At 42.6% G+C, this 19784-nt stretch overlaps 1 protein-coding gene across 1 annotated transcript in view; it reads right to left on the bottom strand.

Moving 5' to 3' along the window:
- Window positions 1–2957: 2957 nt before the first annotated feature.
- QSOX1 (quiescin sulfhydryl oxidase 1) overlaps window positions 2958–19784 on the bottom strand; it is a 103932-nt gene continuing 87105 nt past the window's right edge. Inside the window, exons 11-12 of the mRNA XM_020789745.3 lie at window positions 13697–13873; window positions 2958–9452 (exon numbers count right to left, since the gene is read on the bottom strand). Of these exons, the coding sequence (XP_020645404.3) occupies window positions 8608–9452; window positions 13697–13873 (1022 nt within the window). The 3' untranslated portion in view covers window positions 2958–8607. The remainder of the gene's footprint in view (window positions 9453–13696; window positions 13874–19784) is intronic.

The following is a 19784-nucleotide window of genomic DNA, read 5'->3' as shown; positions in this document are numbered from 1 at the left end:
AAAAATGAGTCCCAGAGCAAATCAAGCCTGAACTATCTCTGGAGGCAAAAATGTAGAGACTGAGGCCATCCTACTTTGGGCACATCATGAGAAGGCAGGATTCTCTGGAAAAGACAATAATGCTGGGAAAGGTCGAAAGAAGCAGGAAAAGAGAATGATCAAATATGAGATGGATCGACTCCCTAACAGAACCACAGGACTGAGTTTAGAAGAGCTGAGCAGGGCAATCGAGGACAGAACATTTTGGAAATTGCTCATTCATAGGGTTGCCATTAGTCAAAGCGACTTGATAGCACATAACAACATTTACATACCTTTTGTTAATGCAGTTTTGTCCTGAAGAATAGGAAATTCTTAAGAACAAGTCATCCTCCAGGGCCTTTCAGAAAACAGCATTAAGGAATTGTTACTATTAAAGTCTAGTGTACATGACTCTTTTATTTATATCTCACCTTTTCAACTAATAACAGTACCCAAAACTGCTACAAATAAAACACAAGTAAAACAATACAGTTGTATGTAAAACACAAATAAAAGCACATCTAAGTGCATGGTCACCTCTGAGCAAGGTAGAAGAATAGCTGAAGGTGGAACTTATGGCTGGTTGCCAGAAATGTTTAAGTAACAAAAGAATAAAAAAATAAAAACTAAATAAAAACTAAAAACCATATTTGCCACCAAAGCTTAGCAATTCCCCCACCTGCAGCCTGTTGTGATAAAGCCCAATATTATACTGCTACATTCACACCACACTTGGCATGGAAAAGACTTTCATGCTTCAGAGCAGTCTCCAAAAAACTTCTTCGTACCTCTAAAAGTTGCCCCACTGCACCTTTGTGAGTCCTGAGGATTCTGTGCCTTGCAAGGGAGCATGAGGGAACAAGTCCCTATGGAGGCTGCTTTGATAAAAAAAAATGTATGGAGGAAGCCCCCATAGGGACATGTTTCCTCATGCACCTTTTGAGTCACAGGGAATGCAAAGGTGCAGCAGGACACAACATGGAGTTAAGATAACTGCTCTCTACCACCAGCCAGTTGACAGCTCCCAGTCCCATAATTTGGCCTGTTCCTGCCCAGTTATGGTACCAAGAGCTTTCCCCCCCCCCAAAAGCCCCATCACTACCAGCCAACATTCCCACCCCCACCCCCTGATTTGTCCTTCAGAAGTTACTGGTTGATAGATAATATAGTACAAAGAAAGCCAATGGGTTGCCTTTTGGGGATCTCTTTGTGTTTAATAACCTCCTGGGTCAATGCATTGTACTTTGGAAACAATGTTTTTGTAACTAGCCGCTAATTTGAAGTTTCAGTTACTAAACAATCTTATCATTGTTTAACCCTGTCTCGGCTGGCAACAGTCCATATAATCATCTGATAATTAACTTGCTTCACATTATACATTATGTGATAGTTGCAAAATCCCCCAGCCAAATATACTGTACTTTTAACAAATCTTACTGATCAACGAAATTTTCCCAGTTTCCCTCAAAACTCATATGAGAGTTTTACATCTGTGTTTCATCACAGTATTTTCTAACTGAGCTTGGCAATTTGCTTTAGGAGAAATTCACTGGATATTCTAGATTATTGTTTTTAAATATTTTGTGAAATGGCTTCTTATTTTGACTGGCCTTTTCAGTGCCTCATACTTTTAGAAACATTATGGAAAACAAATGTTGGTGACACAAACACAAATATTTATTAGCAAAAATAAATTTATTCCACAAACACAGAGAAACAAAAATGAAACACTGGATGCTCCTTGTATCATTCCTTTGCTTCAGCTGGGAGTGGAAGAATACAGAGGAAAGGCAACAGGCCAAGTTCATTTGTTTCTAAAGAAGCAAAAGCAAAGCGAAGCAACAAATCCCTCCCTCTCATTTTTCTTTCCAAAAACGGTTTCCTCATGTACCATTACAAAATATATCAGGGCTCTGAGGCATAGGGATATGAGCATATAGTACAAGCAGCACATTAATTATTGTAGTACCAAAGGAGATAGACTCAATAGTCTCTTTCTACAACAGCCATTAGGTAGACTGCCTAAAAATAGAGGTTCTAGGAAGTATACTTACAGGGGCAAGGAATCAGGTGGTTAGCAGATCATTTCCATTTCTGCTTTGCACACTATTCTCATCAATCATCAATAAAGACAATATACAATGATTGGGGGGAAGAAAACTGCAATCCAAAGCTTACATATATGTAAATATATATAAGCTTTATAATAAATATATATAAGCTTTTATTTATATATATATAAATAAAAGCTTTGGATTGCAGTTTTCTTCTCTCCCTCAATACATAACCCTAAAACATATCAGATGGAGATTATGAGCAGGCCCCATCTGCTCGTGGGAACAAGTTCCTCTCATGAAACATAACACCAGTGAAGGGGATGACAGAGAACTTACTCAAAAGGAATGTAGATATATCATTTGTGGCAGTCCTGCCCATTTTCAGCCTCTGTGTAGAACTGTATTTATAAAAATCTGTAATAAGGTTCTAAAGAATGTTTCTATAATAAGTCTCTATGCCTCTATAGTGGATATATAAGAGTGGGGTGCTAGAGTGATTAGCAGCTGAGGGACAGGATGCTGATTGGTTAGCATGATCGGAACGTTGTGGGAATGAGGTCTGTGTATCAGTTTAGAGTTGACAGAATTAGAGATCAACACAAGATCACAATGTTACAGCAATGAGTTAGATTGCAGACGAGAGTCAGAAGTCTGTTTAAGACTTAAGTATAGTCTGCGCTAGAGTTTAAAAGAAGTCTGTCTATGGAACTTAGAGTGTGTGTTAAAACTGACTTCTGTAAAGAAGTTATTTTGATCTTTAAATATAGAAGAAATATATTTACATTTTATTCTTCAGTAACCTTTCTCATTCATATTTTAAAGCCTACTTTTTCCTTCATTCCTATTACCTGTGGTCCAACAATAAAACAACAACACCTGTTTGTTTAAACAAAACTCCCCTCAATATTTATTTTATGTTTACATAACAAGGAGCCCATACTACTAACAGACAAAAATACACATCACAAGAGGCTACATTTTATAGGAACAAAGAGTTAAACTCCTTTCATTAAACACCTGAATTATCTGTGATACCAGCTTGGGGCAAAGGAGGCTTTGGCTGGGACAGTATAGAAGGAACCCCAAAATAATGTATTTAGATGTGGATTTTGAGGGGTGGTTGTTCTTTCAGGCTGATGCCTTCCTTTGTGGCATTAAGGAACAGTGTCCAGGATTTCAGGTATTGAAAGGTGTCAAAGATACCTGAGATATCTGCACAACAGCCTGCAGAATGTGTGATGTAGCAAGTGTGAACAAGGTCAGAAAGCACTTCCTTGGGACAGAACGTCACAAAAAGTGGTAGCAGCACCAGAACCCAAATGTGTTTGAGGAGATGTGTGTATTTTGGGATCCAAATGCTGGTTGGACCCAAAAGCTGAATTTATTTGTGAGGCACAAACAAAAAGTGAAAAGACAATATGAAAGATGAAAAGAACAGTGCTGAAGCAAAAGAAAGAGTCCTTATTGCTAAAGCTCTCTGTGAGGAAAAAGGCAGTTCAGGCAAGGACTGGGAGGAGAAATGTAATTTGCTAAAAGGGTGTGACTCTTCTAAGAAGTAAGAAAACAGGCTTAAATTGATGCAAAGGTGCATGAGGGAATGAATCCCAATGGAAGTTACCATAGAGAGTGTACGGAGGCAGCCAAGGTTGGAATTTGTTTCTCCTTGCACCTTTGTAAGTTCAGGAAGGACTCACAATTCCCACAGTATAGCAGCAGACTTTTCTAACAGTTTGGTGAAGCAGGATGGGAATAGCATTTAGGTGAGGAGGCTGCTCTACCTCCTGCTAGTTTGAGGGCTTCCAGGGTTACATAGGGTGTTCCCACCAAACCCATTCCTACCACTTAGTCACTCAGTGACTTTTGTTAAACAGGTAGACAAGGGGAGAATGTACAGAGAGAAACCAAAGTACAGAATTAGACCAGAAACAAGCAAATACAAATGAATGTGATGAACAGTGAGAAAATAATTTTGTGCTGACTAATACTTGGAAATGCTCCACAGGTAACAGAAATAACTGAGGTAAAAGGTGAAAACAATCCAAATGAGTCTGAAAAAAATCAAAGAGAAATCAACCAGGTCTCAAATAAATGGCTTAATTGCCATTTCTCTGGAGGCTCAAAGTGCACCTGTGGCTGCCTGAGGAGTGTTTGATCCATTTAGCAGGAAGGTCAGCATCTCCTTGGGCTGGAACACTGCACCGCTAGTCCTACTTGAAAACAGGCTAAGAAAATGTAGATTCATGACTATTTTTCCTACTCTTAATATATCAGAAAAACACTAAAACATAAATTAATTTTCATTTCTCATGGTAAGAAATAAAAAAGGCACCCTCACCATCTTCAGCCAGAAATGGCTAACTGGCGATTCATAGGCTGGATCTGGCTGCTGAAACAGTATCATCTCATCTCTTGTGGCCAGAAAACAAGGGAAAAAATTGTTTCTTTTCTCACAGTCCCTCATGGTGGTTGTGGTGGGGACCAAGTAGCAAATAGGAGATAGAAACAAGTCTGCACATCAATATTACATCTCTTTGCATTATCCAGCTCTACAGAACACATATGGTTCACAACTATGAAGTCTACTGATACATAGTTTGTGCTAACCCTATTAGAGTCCAAGGAACTGTAAGGTCTATTTGTGAGGTGAAATACACTTCAAACCTGAAGATCATTGTCTGTAGAACAAAATCCCCTCATCCCCACAAGAACAAAGAAGTTCACCGTTCTGGTCTTAACTACAGTGGTGCCTCGCTTTACAATTGCCCCGTTTAATGAAGAAACCGCATTACAACAAACTTTTTGCGATCGCTTTTGCAATCACAAAACGATGTTTCCTATGGGGGAATTTCGCTTTGCGATGATCGGTTCCCTGCTTCGGGAACCGATTCTTCACAAAATGATGATTTTTTCCAACAGTTGATCAGCAGTTTCAAAATGGCCCCCACTGTTTTCTGGGATGGATTCCTCGCTGCACAGGCAGCGAAAATGGCCGCCCTATGGAGGATCTTCGCTGGACGGTGAGTTTACAGCCCTTGGGAATGCATTAAACGGGTTTTAATGCGTTTCAATGGTTTTTTCTTTTTGCATTACAATGTTTTCGTTCTACAGCGATTTCGCTGGAACAAATTAACGTCGTAATGCGAGGCACCACTGTATTAAGAAAATCTGACTAAAAGGCACTAACTATTAATTTAACGATCTTTCCAATAATGATACCTGAGAAGAGCTGACAAGTTTTCAAAAATGCACCAGCTGATTCACACTTAAGGTGTACAATTGCTGTAACAGACAAGGACAATAGAAACAGAATGATGACTACAATGCTTTCACCAGAGTACACGGACAAGGAAAATTTACAACATCAGAAACAAAAGCTCAGACCATTTCATTGTTTTACAACTCAAACACTTATGTACAATTTTTAAAAAGTAATTTTGGCTTTTAATATCATTGATAAACACAGCTAAGCATGAGAGAGTTCTACAGTAGATTAATGAACAGGGGAAAATAATCTTCTTTCATTAAACATTAAAATAGTTGTATCCCAGAACAGAAAGGAATATCCAGCAGTAGAGAACTGGATATTCTACACTAACATTATATGCTCTTTGCTTTAAGTTCAATTATTATTGTTTAGTGTTAATAGGTTGCCAGCCAATCAAACTTGTATTTAAAGTTACTATCCCTCATAGGTTACATATTAGCACCTGTTTTTTTTTTTGAAAAAATTATCATCATCTCAGTCACATTCTGGAAAGGAAAATGACCACCAGAAAAGGTCTGCCTGCTTCAAGGAGAGATTTTCAGAAAGCTTAATAGCTCCTTGGCACACACATACTGCTCCCCAACTCTGTCAAAGAGCCTATACCATTTGAGGTCCCATTCTCTTGTCTACAGAATGTAGACATCACATGATGCCAGCTTTATTCACACAATCTTCCTGGTTATCTAAGACTGAGTTATCCAGCCCACAAACTGGACAGTGGAAGAGAAAGAAAAAAAAGCACAATGAATGCAGAAGCTGACCAATTTAAATAATATAGAAACCAAAGAATTGAAAACTTCTAATCAGCTGGGGAAAGAGAAGAGAAATTGAGACAATAATGCTTTGTTCCCTTCATCTGTTTTTCTGCATATTTCTTTTCTAACAGTACAGATGAACACCATAAAGTTGAATAAAATTGGCACCACCTTTTTGTAACCAGAACTGTATTAAAGAAAAACAGTGCAGGAGATGCCACTGTTAAAAACATTTTATGTGAATTTGTGGGGTAGGGGGGGAGGTCAGTCTCAATAATAATATCAATAAAAATCACACAGTGGATTTCAACCATTGAAAGTACTTCACATACCCTTGGTTATTCTTACCACAGTTTTGTAAGGTGTTAGTATTTATTATCCCCTTGCTGCGGATAGTGGCTTACGGTTGAAAGAATACAGCTTCCCTTGATGGTTCAAGGGCCACCAAGACAAGGTTTGAATAGAATTATCAAGTTCCCAGATCATTATCACTCATATTTTTAGCCACAGCACTGTATCAGCTGAGACAGTTTGTGAGTAGGAGGACTAAGTCGTATGAAGGCACTTGTGTAAAAATGAACAGGTTTTCTTGAAAATCACAGGCACGTCAAAATAAGGGGATGAGGGAGCAATGCAAAGTTTGGGAGAACTGCAGTTCTCTGAGGAAAGCAAATGGAACTTTATTTGCCTGTACCATCAACTACTCTCTTTTCATATTTTTCCATTATGAACATGACTGAAATAATTATAGCAAGCTCTTCATTACAGTATCTTATTTGAAAGGCAAGTTATTACAGGGATGAAGACTCTGCTATTATCATTTTTCTCTTTCCACTCTGTCTCACTTTCCTAGTGAAATGTGTCAGGCCCATTCACTTCTTACCCTCAGACATCAGGTGTCATTACCACCAATACGTTATTTGACAGGGGCTGTTCCACTGTTTAAAGTAAACCTTGCTGTTTCCCTCTCTTCAGCGTGGTGCTTCAAAATTCTTCAAAATGAAGGCCAGTTAGCAATTAATTACAGTATGGAACAAAAAGGGTGGCTAAGAAGTCTTTATAAATTCCAAGATACCACTTACATTAGATCTTTCTTTTCAATCTGCCTCCTAAATCCAATCATCTTTCTAGCTGAAAAGTGTTTTTACATAGAAGCCAGAGACAGCCAGTGGGTAGCTTAGGACCATATGGTCATATCCCCCCAAAAGCAGCCTTCTGGCAGTTTGTCCTACACCTATATCTCCTATTGATTTCTACTCCTCCTCCTAGTGAATTATAGGAAATTGATCACAATGTATTAGAGCAAATTGAGTGATTGATAGAATAGCCTGAAGGCAGAGGTATCTGGGAAGTCATGGACTAGGTTGGAAATGGTGGTGGGTAAAATAAGAGTTGCAGTTGGCAGACTGGTTACCTGAATAGGAGCTGGGAGAGCCAAGAGACCATGGGAGGGGGAGAGAGATTGTGAGAGAGGAGTCTGTGAAAGAGGCTGCTAGGAAGGTAGCAAAAAGTGAACAATGCTGGCATTTTGATCATGGGGGAACTGTCTTATATTGACCTTACGTATTCCATTGTGCAAAGAGGATTGTTAGGAAAAGAGCTTGTACTCCTGACCACCATTAGTAGCTTGTTTCTTTAGACCAGTGGTGGAGTTTACTATGCCGTGTCTTCTGATCCACAGGAAAAAAAATGTGCAGAATAGAAGAGGCAAATGAGAGGTCCAGGCCTGACTTCACTACACTCCAGCTCACGGGCACTCCCATAGATGTGCTGAGCTCCACCATTTCTGGCAACCACGCTACAGATTTAAGCCACTTACACTTAGTACCCAAACAACAGTTTAAAGGGAGAGGGGTGCTGTTTTAACATCCGCTGCATACACAGCAAAACACACTGGCTTTATTGAAGGTAGTTTGATAATGGCTCAGAAAATTTTGAGTCCAGTTTAGTAAGAACAGATCAAGGCATTTTGCAACTCATTATTTTAGACTGTGCTTCTATAGCTAGAATTCAAGAAATAAGGACTGAGGTATCACTAGGATACTACATGACTTAAAAATACCCCCATGTATCAGGCATAAAAATTGAGCCTTCATTGTATGATGTCAACTTAGAAAAGCAGCATTTTCCTCAAGTCTCAAACTGTCAGTATGTGCTCTGAAAAAATAAACCCACTCCCTTTGACAATCAACAACTTGTACTCTAATACGAATACAGAAATGCAGGGTACACACATACGGCAACTATAATGGAACCAGGTATTGTTTTATTCACTGTGTTGGTCTTAATACACAGAAGTACCAATTCCCTCTCCTAGTTGCCATTTCCATACATAATATAGTGCCAAGTGACATACAACATGAACATGCACCCTTCACACCTGACCTGTGTGTTCTTGCATTTGTGTATCCGCAACTAGAGTATGAATTATGGCTGAAAAGTCATAACATCAAGCAGGTACACACCAGCCTCTTCCCTGTCCCATGGCTGCCGTGCTTTGGCTTTTTTCTCAGGCAACTGGGAAGCCTGACCGCCCCTTGCGATACCTCATACGCATGCGGAAAAAGGTGTACATGCCTAACAAACACATAGAGGAGAGAAAGTACAAAACAATACACAAGCTGATATCCAACTGGGAAAAACCCACTCCCAGTATACGGAACCACTGGTTCTTCCTTACGATGAATCCATCACTCTCTTTTTCAATCTCCTCCCCCATGGACCCAATGAGCTGCTGCGCTCTCCAGCCTTTATCTTTCAGCCGCTCCCAGGTGGCATCATCATCAAAAGGCTGCTGCCCTTCATCCTCCATCAGCACCAGGCCAGTGTCTCTCTTATTCCGCCTGTGCCACCTGCTAGCTTGGCCTGCCACCTTCAAGGCCTTGCTCTTGTAGTGCTGCTCACTGAAGATATCAAGATCAACAATTTCTTCCTCTTGCTCTTTGGTTTTTGTGCTCATCTTGATAATACTTGGCTTATGTAGCTCGATCAAGCCTAACCTTTCCAAACCATTCTTCTTCTTCAGCACTTCCCCTTGCTCTGGTTTCTCTGTCCCCTTCTTGTCTTCCTCAAACTCCTCTTCATCTCTTCTGTGATTCTCATCTCTACCTCCTCCCCCCTTTAGCTTTCCCTCAGCTTCAGGGTCTTTCTTTTCAACATCTCGACCCATTCTGGGGTGCTCCCTCTTTATAAAATCCAAGTATATATTGTGCCGTGAAAAATAAGCTTTGAAGAACCTTAAGATTTCCCTCTCATCCCACATACGCCTTCCATTGATGATTATTTGGCATGATGAACACAAATCTTGAGGAGGCCACTGGATCTTAGGAAATTTGGGATCATCACTTGCAGTACCTAAAAAAAGTGAATCAGAAGTTCAAGACATTACTACCATGAAGCACTAAGGATATTCTTATGTATCCAGATGTTAGCAAGTCAAATTATGGAGAAAAACAATGGCTTGTGGGCAGTATTTGGCCACTAGAAAGTGAGCTGCTGGTCCCCATAGACAAGTTAGATGTGCTGGCCTACTGGCACATTGGTTAAAGCTGGAACAGCCCCACTTTAGTAGCTAGTATACCATATAGATTATTTGCCAAATCAAACTGAGTTTGCTTGGCTTTTTCACTAAGACATGTTATAGCACCACTCTTTAAAATTTATATGTGTCAAGCAACTATTAAAATCTGCTGAAGGAATCCTATTTCACTGTATGAAGAAATTAAATTTTGTTTTGTTTTTGCCAAGGAAAAACCCGAAATAAGTAGACTTGAAAAATAAGTAGTATTAATATACATACATATACAGGTATCACATGCATGCAACACATTTTCACACATACAAAGGCAGAGCCCTAACCTCTGGTAAAGAGGCAGCTGAGGGTAGGCTGACAGGAGGTACTAGGAAATGATGTTGTGCTTCCACAAGCCTTCTCAGATCATTCACTGGTGTGTTTGTTATAATTTAGATAACAAGTGCACAAAAGGGATATAAAAGGAGGTGCTTCAAAATACTTAAAAATAGTGCAGGTATATGTGTATATAAAAACTATACACAACCACCCACCCACCCCATATCTACAGTGGTGCCTCGCATAGCGATGTTAATCGGTGCAGCAAAAATCACTGCAAAGCGATTTTTAAAAGCAAATAGGAATGCATTGAAACCCCTTCAATGCGTTCCTATGGGCTTAAAACTGACATTTAAGCGAAGCTCCTCCATACGGTGGCGATTTTCGCTGCCCAGTAAGCGAGGAATCCATCCCTAAACACAGCGGGTGGCCATTTTTTTAACCTGCCGGCCATTTTGGAATCGCCAATCACTGGGGGGAAATCATCACTTTGCGATAATTGGTAAGCGAAACAGGGTACCGATTATTTAAAACATTGCAATGCGATCACAAAAGCAATCGCAAAAAGTTCGTCGGTTTGCGATTTCGTCGTTAAACGGGGCGCCCGTTAAGCAAGGCACCACTCTGTCTGTGTGTGTGTGTGTGTGTGTGTGTGTGTGTGTGTGTGTGTGTGTGCATACATATGTATACAAAAACAAGCTTTGGGGGTTGGCATCCCATGAATTAAAAAATGGGTCCTACTAATTTTTTTAAAAAACGTTTGGTGGAATCAATGTCATAAATTTATTTGGCAAATGAAAACATAACCTTTCTGTCTATGCACACAAGGTGTTCTTTCCTTCTTTCCAATCAAAAGGAAAAAGAACACTTCCACTTTATAAGTTGTTTCTTTCCCTTTGATCAGAATATGCAAAGATCATTAATTCTAGTCATTTTTTTCCAAATGTGAAATTAACAGGTGGACTCTTGCTGAAGTGCATCTGATTGTACTAATGATAACACCAAGCATAAATTACTGATTATAACACCAAGCATAAATTAAAATGTAAAAAATAAAAGACGGCTATTCTTCTTCTAGACACCTACAATGTTCAGAACCAAGTGGGAGGTTAGCCAGAGAAGTTGTATGTTTTCTCAGCATGTAAATATGAATGACTGTATTACAATCATTGCATAAAATGTGGGGTCTGTGGAATCTGTTGAGAACCATAAAAGAATGCAAACAGTATGGTGTGTATCTGGTGAATGCCTGCGGGTTAAACCGCAGAAGCCTCTGTGCTGCAAGGTCAGAAGACGTGCAGTCGTAACATCGAATCCATGCAATGGAGTGAGCTCCCGTTGCTTGTCCCAGTTCCTGCCAATCTAGCAGTTTGAAAGCATGTAAATGTGAGTAGATAAATAGGTACCACCATGGTGCTGGTCACTTAACCATGGAAGATTGTCTTTGGACAAAACACTACCTCTGTGGGTTGGAAACAGAGATGAGCACTGCCCCCTAGAGTCAGACACGACTGGACAAATTGTCAAGGGGAACCTTTACCTTTATCTTTAAACACTGGCAATGTCAATGTCAAAGCTCTCTATTTACATTCACTGGTCTATTTCCATATTTTTAGACAGATGTGCAAGGTGACATCAGTACTCCACTGTCTATGCTAACAGCCACAGCATTTAAGTCTAACCCACTGAACAATTTGAGGAAATTGTGAAAAGGATTTAAACTAATTGTTGCTTATTTATCTCAGACATGAAGGAATAAGGCAAAGGAGCAGGAACCATATAAAATGAATAAAACTTCAAATCCATTGTGAAGTTAAAGTACTTGACTTAAAAAGGTGGAGATTAGGTTCCTAAGATAAGGCAGAAAACCCTAAGAGAGAGACAAAGAGTCAACAGCTCCTTTGATTCCTCAGCTACATTGATCATCTCTCTTGCTCTCACAACAAGCATCCTGAGGTCAGAAGGAACAAAGGACTGCATGTGTGTGCAAAGAAACTGAGCATGTGGACAGCCGTCTCGGGAGGAGGGTCCTCCCAGGGCACATGTCGGCGGCCTTTAGAAGCCCCCTGCAGAAAGACAGATAGGATTTAGAAGCTGCAACTCTGGCTAACACCACCAGCTGCTTGTTGCTGTAATGTCAGGAGCTAGACCTGCCCTCTCACTCCACCTAATAACTGAACATTTGTGTCCGACATAAATTAGGTTTCACTGTGCACTTGTTCACCTTGTACTGTTTTAATGCCTCCCATTGAAAGAGGAGGCAAATTAGCCCTCTTAAGCTTAGTGAGATATGCCTGCTATATCTCCCTCTGAATTGCAGTATCCTGAAGGTTGGCATAGCAGGGGGTTGCTGGACACTCAGAGCCAGATACTATATGGCATATGGTATGTTTCATCCCCTCAAAGGGCAAGGCAGTACTAAGAAAGATACTTTTGTTTCCATCATGATGAGAGATTTATCCTAATCTAGAGATGTTTCTCTCTTCATCAGTCACTCATTGCAAAGTAGTCAGAAAGATCAGCAGGCATCTTGTACCAAGAACTTCTCTCATCTTAACTTTCTTCCTGCATGTCACAGAGAACCGGCTACCATATATTTTCTGAGTCAGAACCCAGCACTACAGAAGGGAACCTGTTTGTGGAAAGTTGGTGGTTGTAACTGCACCCAGAAAGGTGTTTACAATACACAGCAGAAGTGAAAGCAAAACAGATACAAGATGGGTTTAAAAATCAAACGCATTTCCAAGTTCTCCAGCAGGTTTTGAACATATGTGTATGCATGTTCTGCTTCAAGAGACACTACTGAAATCCTTCTTTTTTTAAAAAAATAGTTTCCATATTCTGTATTTGCACAATTATAGGTTGAAGATTCCCACATAAAGAAAAACTATGACTCAAACACAGAGACAGAGCAGGTGAAACCAGTGTAACATTTGGAAGAGTGCAGAATTTTCCAGACTTTGCATCTTCCAGAAGTGTTGAAGTACAACTCCAATTATTCTCAGCCAACATGGTCAATGGCATATTGGTTGAGTATGATGGGATCTGTCCTCCAACACATTTTCAGCACACAAGGATGGTGAAGGCTGAAACAATACATTTCATCTGAAACAAGCTGGAGGTGGTGAAACTGAACCAGAATACAATGCTTTAAAAATGTGTATGATGAAAATTTTCTCTAAGGAAAAACACTGATATTCTAAATGCATAGGGAAATTCAGAAACCAGTTGATGGGCGTCTCTTGTCCACACTATCTTTGCAGTCTCCCACAGCTACGTACTTGCTTCTTTTCCTCAGACTACTGGAGGGCTATGCAAGCAATGAGTGACTGTTGCAGTGCTTGATCCTTGGCAGTCACAGAGAGGGCAAGCTCTCGTCAAGGAAATCACAAGGAAGCCTGATAATATTCAGAAAGCTTCTGCCTATTCTAAGGCCTGGATTTAAAGATTTCTGGAATGCTAGGGTTGCTGCCGCTTTGGCTGCTTTCAAGAAAACAGTCTTCTTCTGGTCAGGGTTGTTTTAGTAGTTATGCGCCAAAGTGTGACACATCTTCTAGCGGCACAGAATAGAAGTGGCCACGGCGCTACAACTAGCATAGAAACCAAGTCTAACTTTTCTGCCCCCTCCTTTTTAGGCTGCATGAGGAAACAAGAGACACTGTTTAGCCAATGACTTCTAAAGCGATAATATTCATATGACTATACTGAAATATACCTGCATGTACCTCACCAGCAGTAAAGCTCTTACCTGCTAAGCGGGCATTCACCCTGTTATGCCTTGACCAAAGCCAGAGAACAGCACCATCTTTGTTCTTCACTTTGTGCATGGACTCTGCTGCCATGCCTTCAAAGTGTTCTGCACACTCCCGACAGCCAAAGAAGTACTGGACGTATCTTCTCATTGTAGGAAGGACCTCTGATGGTGCTGAGAAAACAGAACAAGAAAGTTGAGGGGGGGGGGACTGTTAAAATGAATGTTAACAGCTGAGCAGAAAATATGCCCACAGCTTGTTCTATTTAACACCAGCTGATTACAAATTGGTACATTTCCACCTACATTTCCAAAGAGCAGTTGTTTTCTGCTGACATTTCTGCTGCAGGAGTGCAGTACTATGCATGAATAAAATCAACAGATTATTATGCTGCCAATTCAAACCCAAACTGGATGGATCACTAAGCTGCAAAGTGTTAGGGGAAAGACACAGCATGCAGCGGCAATTAAAGGGGTATATAATCCTTTCTTGGCCTGACATTTACCCGTTCTGGAGTTCACAGCATTTATTTGCCACACTAAGAAAAGCAATTGGGGGAAGACAGATGCTTTAAGGGTAAATAACTGTGCGGTGTCTATCTTAAGCACCACTGTCCCAACTAGCACTTCCTCGATTTCCACTGCTACTTTGCACATGCTTGGCATTCAGTGGGGAAATAAATAAAGTAAGCAGGGTAGATGGAAATTACTCCTGGAGTAAATTAACACTGAGTGCAAAATGTGTACAAAAGTACAGTACACAGGGTATTTATATACCCTAGAATCCATAGTCAGTTTCATTTTTGTGTGCCCATTTTTTGACATTTATTCCTATTTGAATATATCATTCTCCTTCACAAGACTTTCAAAATACAAAACTTACCAAGTGCAATTGCTTGGACGCTATGTGCAAACTCTACATGGAAACAGTTAGGGACACTTTAAGACACCTCTGCTGGTTTTGAGGTAAGGCAAATTTACCTGTTCTACAAAAAATTACAAATACAGCAAACCTGAAAGTTCTACAGCACTTTTCATTAGACAAACACAGCATCAACCTTGGGATTGAAGCCAAAAGCCAAGTATTGGACCAGATGTGTTGCGCATGGCTCATGCAGTCAGACTGCCAAGAAAGAAAAACAAAACCTTAAATTCTATAAGACAGGGATAATAACGGTATCAATTTATACTTCCTGAGTAGATCTGCCAATTGCAGATCGGTCAACTGCCTGATGCCCCAGACAAAGTAAGGCAGGCTGTTGTGTAGGTGGGAGGGGCTGGGATTTTGTCTTCAATGAGGGAGAAAGCCTGTAAGTTGATACCTTTGCTACTTCCAGCTCATGTACTGTAGAATCTAAAACTCCCTTTTTCCTTCCTGACAGTCTGACTGCACGAGCCAGTGGATCACAACTGATCAAATTTTTGTACTTTCTGCCTGACCCTCATGCTTTTTTACCTCATGAAGAGTTCTGGAGAACCTGAAAACTCACCCATTTGTAATTTTTCAGTGATTCAACAGTTCAGAGCATTGCTGCTATAAAGGATCATATATATGGGTATTTTCTGTAACTGACTATGTATGAACGTAACAATGGGTAAGGTGAAGAAAAATCAGGACAGGGCCATATGGTCCCCCCAAAAAAGAGGTTACTTACCTGTAACCATGGTTTTTTGAATGGTTCTCTGTGAATTCACACATATGGGTATTGTCTGCACCTGTGCTGACTCTCTCGGAAGATTCTAGAGCTAAAAGTAACAATTTTATGGTGTGATCCTCCATGAGGCATATGCTCTTCCCACCCACCATCTTCCTCAGTTCCAAACTTATCCACCGGGTTTGAAGGAAACAATTAATTAAGTAGCCAATTAACCCATGACAGACAGTGGGGAAGGATGGATGGGTTGTGTGAATTCACAGAGAACCACTCAAAGAACCATGGTTACAGGTAAGTAACCTCTTTTTCTTTTTCGTGGTCTCTGTGAATGCACACATATGGGTGATTAGCAAGCTGCACTTACCGGTTGGTGGGTCGTCACGGTAAGAAAGATGACAGAACAGCTCTGCCGAATGCAGCATCCTGGCGTGCACTGATATCCAGCCGATAGTGTTTGACGAACGTCGACGGCGTGGACCAAGTGGCAGCACGACAGATGTCAGGAACCTTGGTGCCACATTGAAAGGCAGTAGAAGTGGACAGCACCCTGGTGGAATGAGCTGTCAAAGAGTCCAGAGGGGACTTGCCCGCCAAGGTGTAGGCAAGGGAAATAGTTTGTACAATCCAGCGTGCTATTGACTGAGAGGAAGTGGGGGCCCCTTTATTTGGGCCATGGAAGCAAAGAAAGAGTTTATTAGACTTTCTGAAAACTTTTGTTCTTTCGATGTAGAAAGCCAGGGCACGTCTGACATCGAGATTGTGGAGCATACGCTCGAGGGGCGATGAAGGAGAGTTGAAGAAGCAAGGCAGTATGATGGGCTGGTTGAGGTGGAAGTCGGAGACCACCTTTGGCAGGAAGGAAACATCAAAATAAAGAGTCACTTTATCGGGCTGGAACTGGATAAAGGGAGGATCTGCTCGAAGAGCAGCGAGTTCATTGGCCCGCTTGGCTGATGCAATTGCCACAAGGAAAGCCGATTTAAGGGTTAGGAATTTGAAGTCAATAGATGCCATGGGCTCGAACGGGGGCCGCATCAAGGCATTGAGGACGAGCTGTAGCGACCACTGAGGGGTGATACGTTGTTGAGGGGGGCGAATGTTATTGAGCCCCTTGAGAAACTTTTTGACAGTTGGGTGAGAAAACAACTTGGAGGAAGGGGAATCGTCAGGTTGGTGAGCCATGATTGCTGACAGATAGACCTTCAACGTGGACTGGGAGAAAAGATGGAGGAGATATGCGAGGAGAGTTTCCAAAGAGACAGGTATGGAAGGTAAGTTATTGTCCTGGGTGTACTTTAAGAAAGACTTCCATTTGTTCTCATACAGGAGGGTTGTGGAAAGTTTACGGGCCCAAAGGAGGACGTGCATGACGTCGGGAGTATCCTCCATGCCGTGAGGCTGAGAGAGGCAACGTCTGGGTGAAGAACGAGGCCGTGGTTGTGCGACAGGAGATCTGGGTGGAGAGGAAGGCGGAGCATGTCTGACGACATCGAGACCAGGTGAGTGAACCACGGCTGGCGAGGCCAGCACGGGGCTATGATGATCACGTTGGCCCTGTCCTGTTGGATGCGAACGATTACCCTCTGTATGAGAGGCAGCGGGAGAAATATGTAGAGAACATCTTGGGACCAGTCTCTTAGGAACGCATCTCCCAGAGAGTTGCTGCTCTGTCCCGCTCTGGAACAGAACCGGGGACATTTCTTGTTGCCATCGGTTGCAAAGAGGTCTATTGAAGGAGTACCCCACTGTCAGCGTAGCTGGTGAAACACGACATCGTTGAGGGACCACTCATGTGTCCTGGCGGGTAAGCAACTCAGTCGGTCCGCCAGGGTGTTGTCGTCCATGGAAATATGGACAGCAATGGGGAAAACATGGTGGGAGTAGCACCATTCCCAGAGGGTAACAGCTAGGTAGAGCAGAGAGGGGGAGTATGTGCCCCCTTGCTTGTTGACGTAGAAGAGTGTTGTCCGTTGCTAGCTGCACCACTTGGTTCCTGATGCGGGGAAGAAAGGCATGGAACGCCTTGATGATTGCCAATAGTTCTAGGTGGTTTATGTGCAGAGACCGCTCTCGGCTGGACCAAAGTCCGTGAACTGTGTGCTGAAGGCAATGGGCACCCCACCCCGTGGGGCTGGCGTAGCTAGTGATCTATATGGAAGGTCTTAGAGGCGAGAAAGGTCTGCCGACCAGCAGGTTGTATGAGTGGAACCACCAGTCGAGTTGAGCGACTAGTGCCGGTGTGACTGGTAACAGAGCTGATGGGGGGGTCTGAGGAGGGGTTGAAGAGGGAAAGGAACCACGCCTGTAGGGGCCTCATTTTGAGTCTGGCGTGCTGTACGATGGCTGTTCTCGATGCCATAAGTCCCAGGAGGTGCTGGGCGTGATGTGCTGAGACATAGTGGCGTGACTGAAAAGGGCAGATGGCTTTTCGGATTTTCTCGATTCTGTCCAGGGGCAGAAATGCCCTTGCCTGAAGGGAGTCTACCTCCATGCCTATGAACTTGGCTGTCTGCCGTGGGGTGAAAAGCGACTTTTCGCGATTGACCTTGAGGCCGAGACTGTGCAGAGTATGGAGAGTTATGTCTCGAGCTGTTATGGCATCGTCGTACGATGCCGCTACAATCAACCAGTCGTCGATGTAGGGATAGATGTTTACTCCCTGTAGCCGAAGGAAGGCGGCTACTGGCGCCATGCACTTTGTGAAAGTCTGTGGGGCGGTGGAGAGCCCGAACATGAGGGCACAGAATTGGAAGGCGGTCCCGTTGAAGTGGAACCGGAGGAACTTTTGATGATCCAGGTGGAGGGATATGTGAAAGTAGGCGTCCTGAAGGTCGATGATTATGAACCAGTCTCCCTGAGAAAGCAAAGGGATAATAGAGTCCAGGGTGAGCATACGAAACTTGCAAGGAGATATGAAATGGTTGAGGTGAGTGAGACCAAGGATGGGGCGGAGGCCTCCATCTTTCTTAGGGACAGTAAAGTACTTCGAATAGAAGCCATTAAAAGAGTCCGAGGCGGGGACTGGTGTAATGGCATGTTTTTGGAGAAGTTTAGTGACTTCGCCTTGCAATGCAGAAGAATAGGGGGTGTACCGAATGAGTCCCAAGGGAGGTAGCTCGGAGAACACTATAAGGTATCCAGAGAATATGATGGATAGAACCCATTTATCAGAAGTGATGGATTGCCAACGATGGAAGAATGGGGCCAACCTGGTCGAGTTCACTGGGCAGGAAGGAACGTTGTAAAAGGGAAGTATAGATAGTTGTCAGTATTGCTTACCCTTTCTCTGCCCTTTATGATATGGTTGCCGTTGGCGAGGTAGGGTCTGAGGATGGTACGGTGCCATGAGAGGTTGCGGGGCAGGTAGAGCCCTGTCAGGTTGGTTAGGGCGATACTGCCTGTAAGGTTGATATCTCTGGGTTTGATATTGTCGAGAATGGAATTGGTCGAGCGGTAGAAAGGCCGATGGTAAGTGGAAGACGGCTGGGTAGAATAAGAACGCACAGTCTTGCGCTTCTTATGAAAGTTCTCCATGGTATCGTCAGTCGTGGAGTTGAACAGATGGGCACCATCAAAGGGCAAGTCCTCAATACTTGACTTGGTGTCATCAGAAATTGTGGAAGATTTGAGCCAGGCATAGCGTCAAATGGAGATAGCAGTGACCAGTGTTTTTGCGGCCGCCTCAGCAGAGTGACGCGCTGTAATTCTTTGGTACTTGGCCAGAGAAATAGCTTGTGAATGTATATTGATGAGATCAGATCTCATGGGTTCAGGACAAGCCTCAATGAAGGGGAGGATCTGGTCCCAGAGATGACGCTGGAAGGCGCCCATGGTCGCTTGATAGCTGACAGCTTTAAGTAAGAAAGCCTGTAGGCAATATATCCGCTTGGACATGGTGTCAACTTTCCTGCCATCCTTATTGGCAAGGGTTCGTTTGGACTTGGTCTGGGTCCGTGTCTGGCTGGACTCAACTATGATAGAGTTGGGCACTGGATGTTGGTTGAGGAATTCGGCATCGGCACCGTGGGTTCGATAGAGACCATCGGTGCGGCAAGATATTTGCATGATGGAAGGAGGTTTACCCCAAGTGTCTTTAATAAGACAAAGAATGGATTTAAAGGACTTAAAGGAACTTGTCTCTCCTGATCGATGTCGTTGAATACGGGGTCGACATCAGTGGACGGAGGTTGTTCGACATCGAGACTGAGGGCTTGTGCCATTTGAAACATGAGAGCCCGAATACGAGAAGTCATCCGAAGAGGATGAAGCGTGGCTGCCCCTTGTATCTGGGATAGGTGGGGGTTCGGGCTCATGGGAGGACTCAGATTGGTGTGCCTCTGATGATGCAGGAGAGCCTGGAGATGAAGGGTAGTCCGATGGACCAAAGCCCTCCGCAGGGGGAGCTTGATGATCCTGAATCGGGAGGTGTT

The sequence above is a fragment of the Pogona vitticeps genome, chromosome 4 (assembly GCF_051106095.1).
Source record: "Pogona vitticeps strain Pit_001003342236 chromosome 4, PviZW2.1, whole genome shotgun sequence".
Taxonomy (NCBI): Eukaryota; Metazoa; Chordata; class Lepidosauria; order Squamata; family Agamidae; genus Pogona; species Pogona vitticeps.
This window is presented reverse-complemented; position numbering and strand designations above follow the sequence as displayed.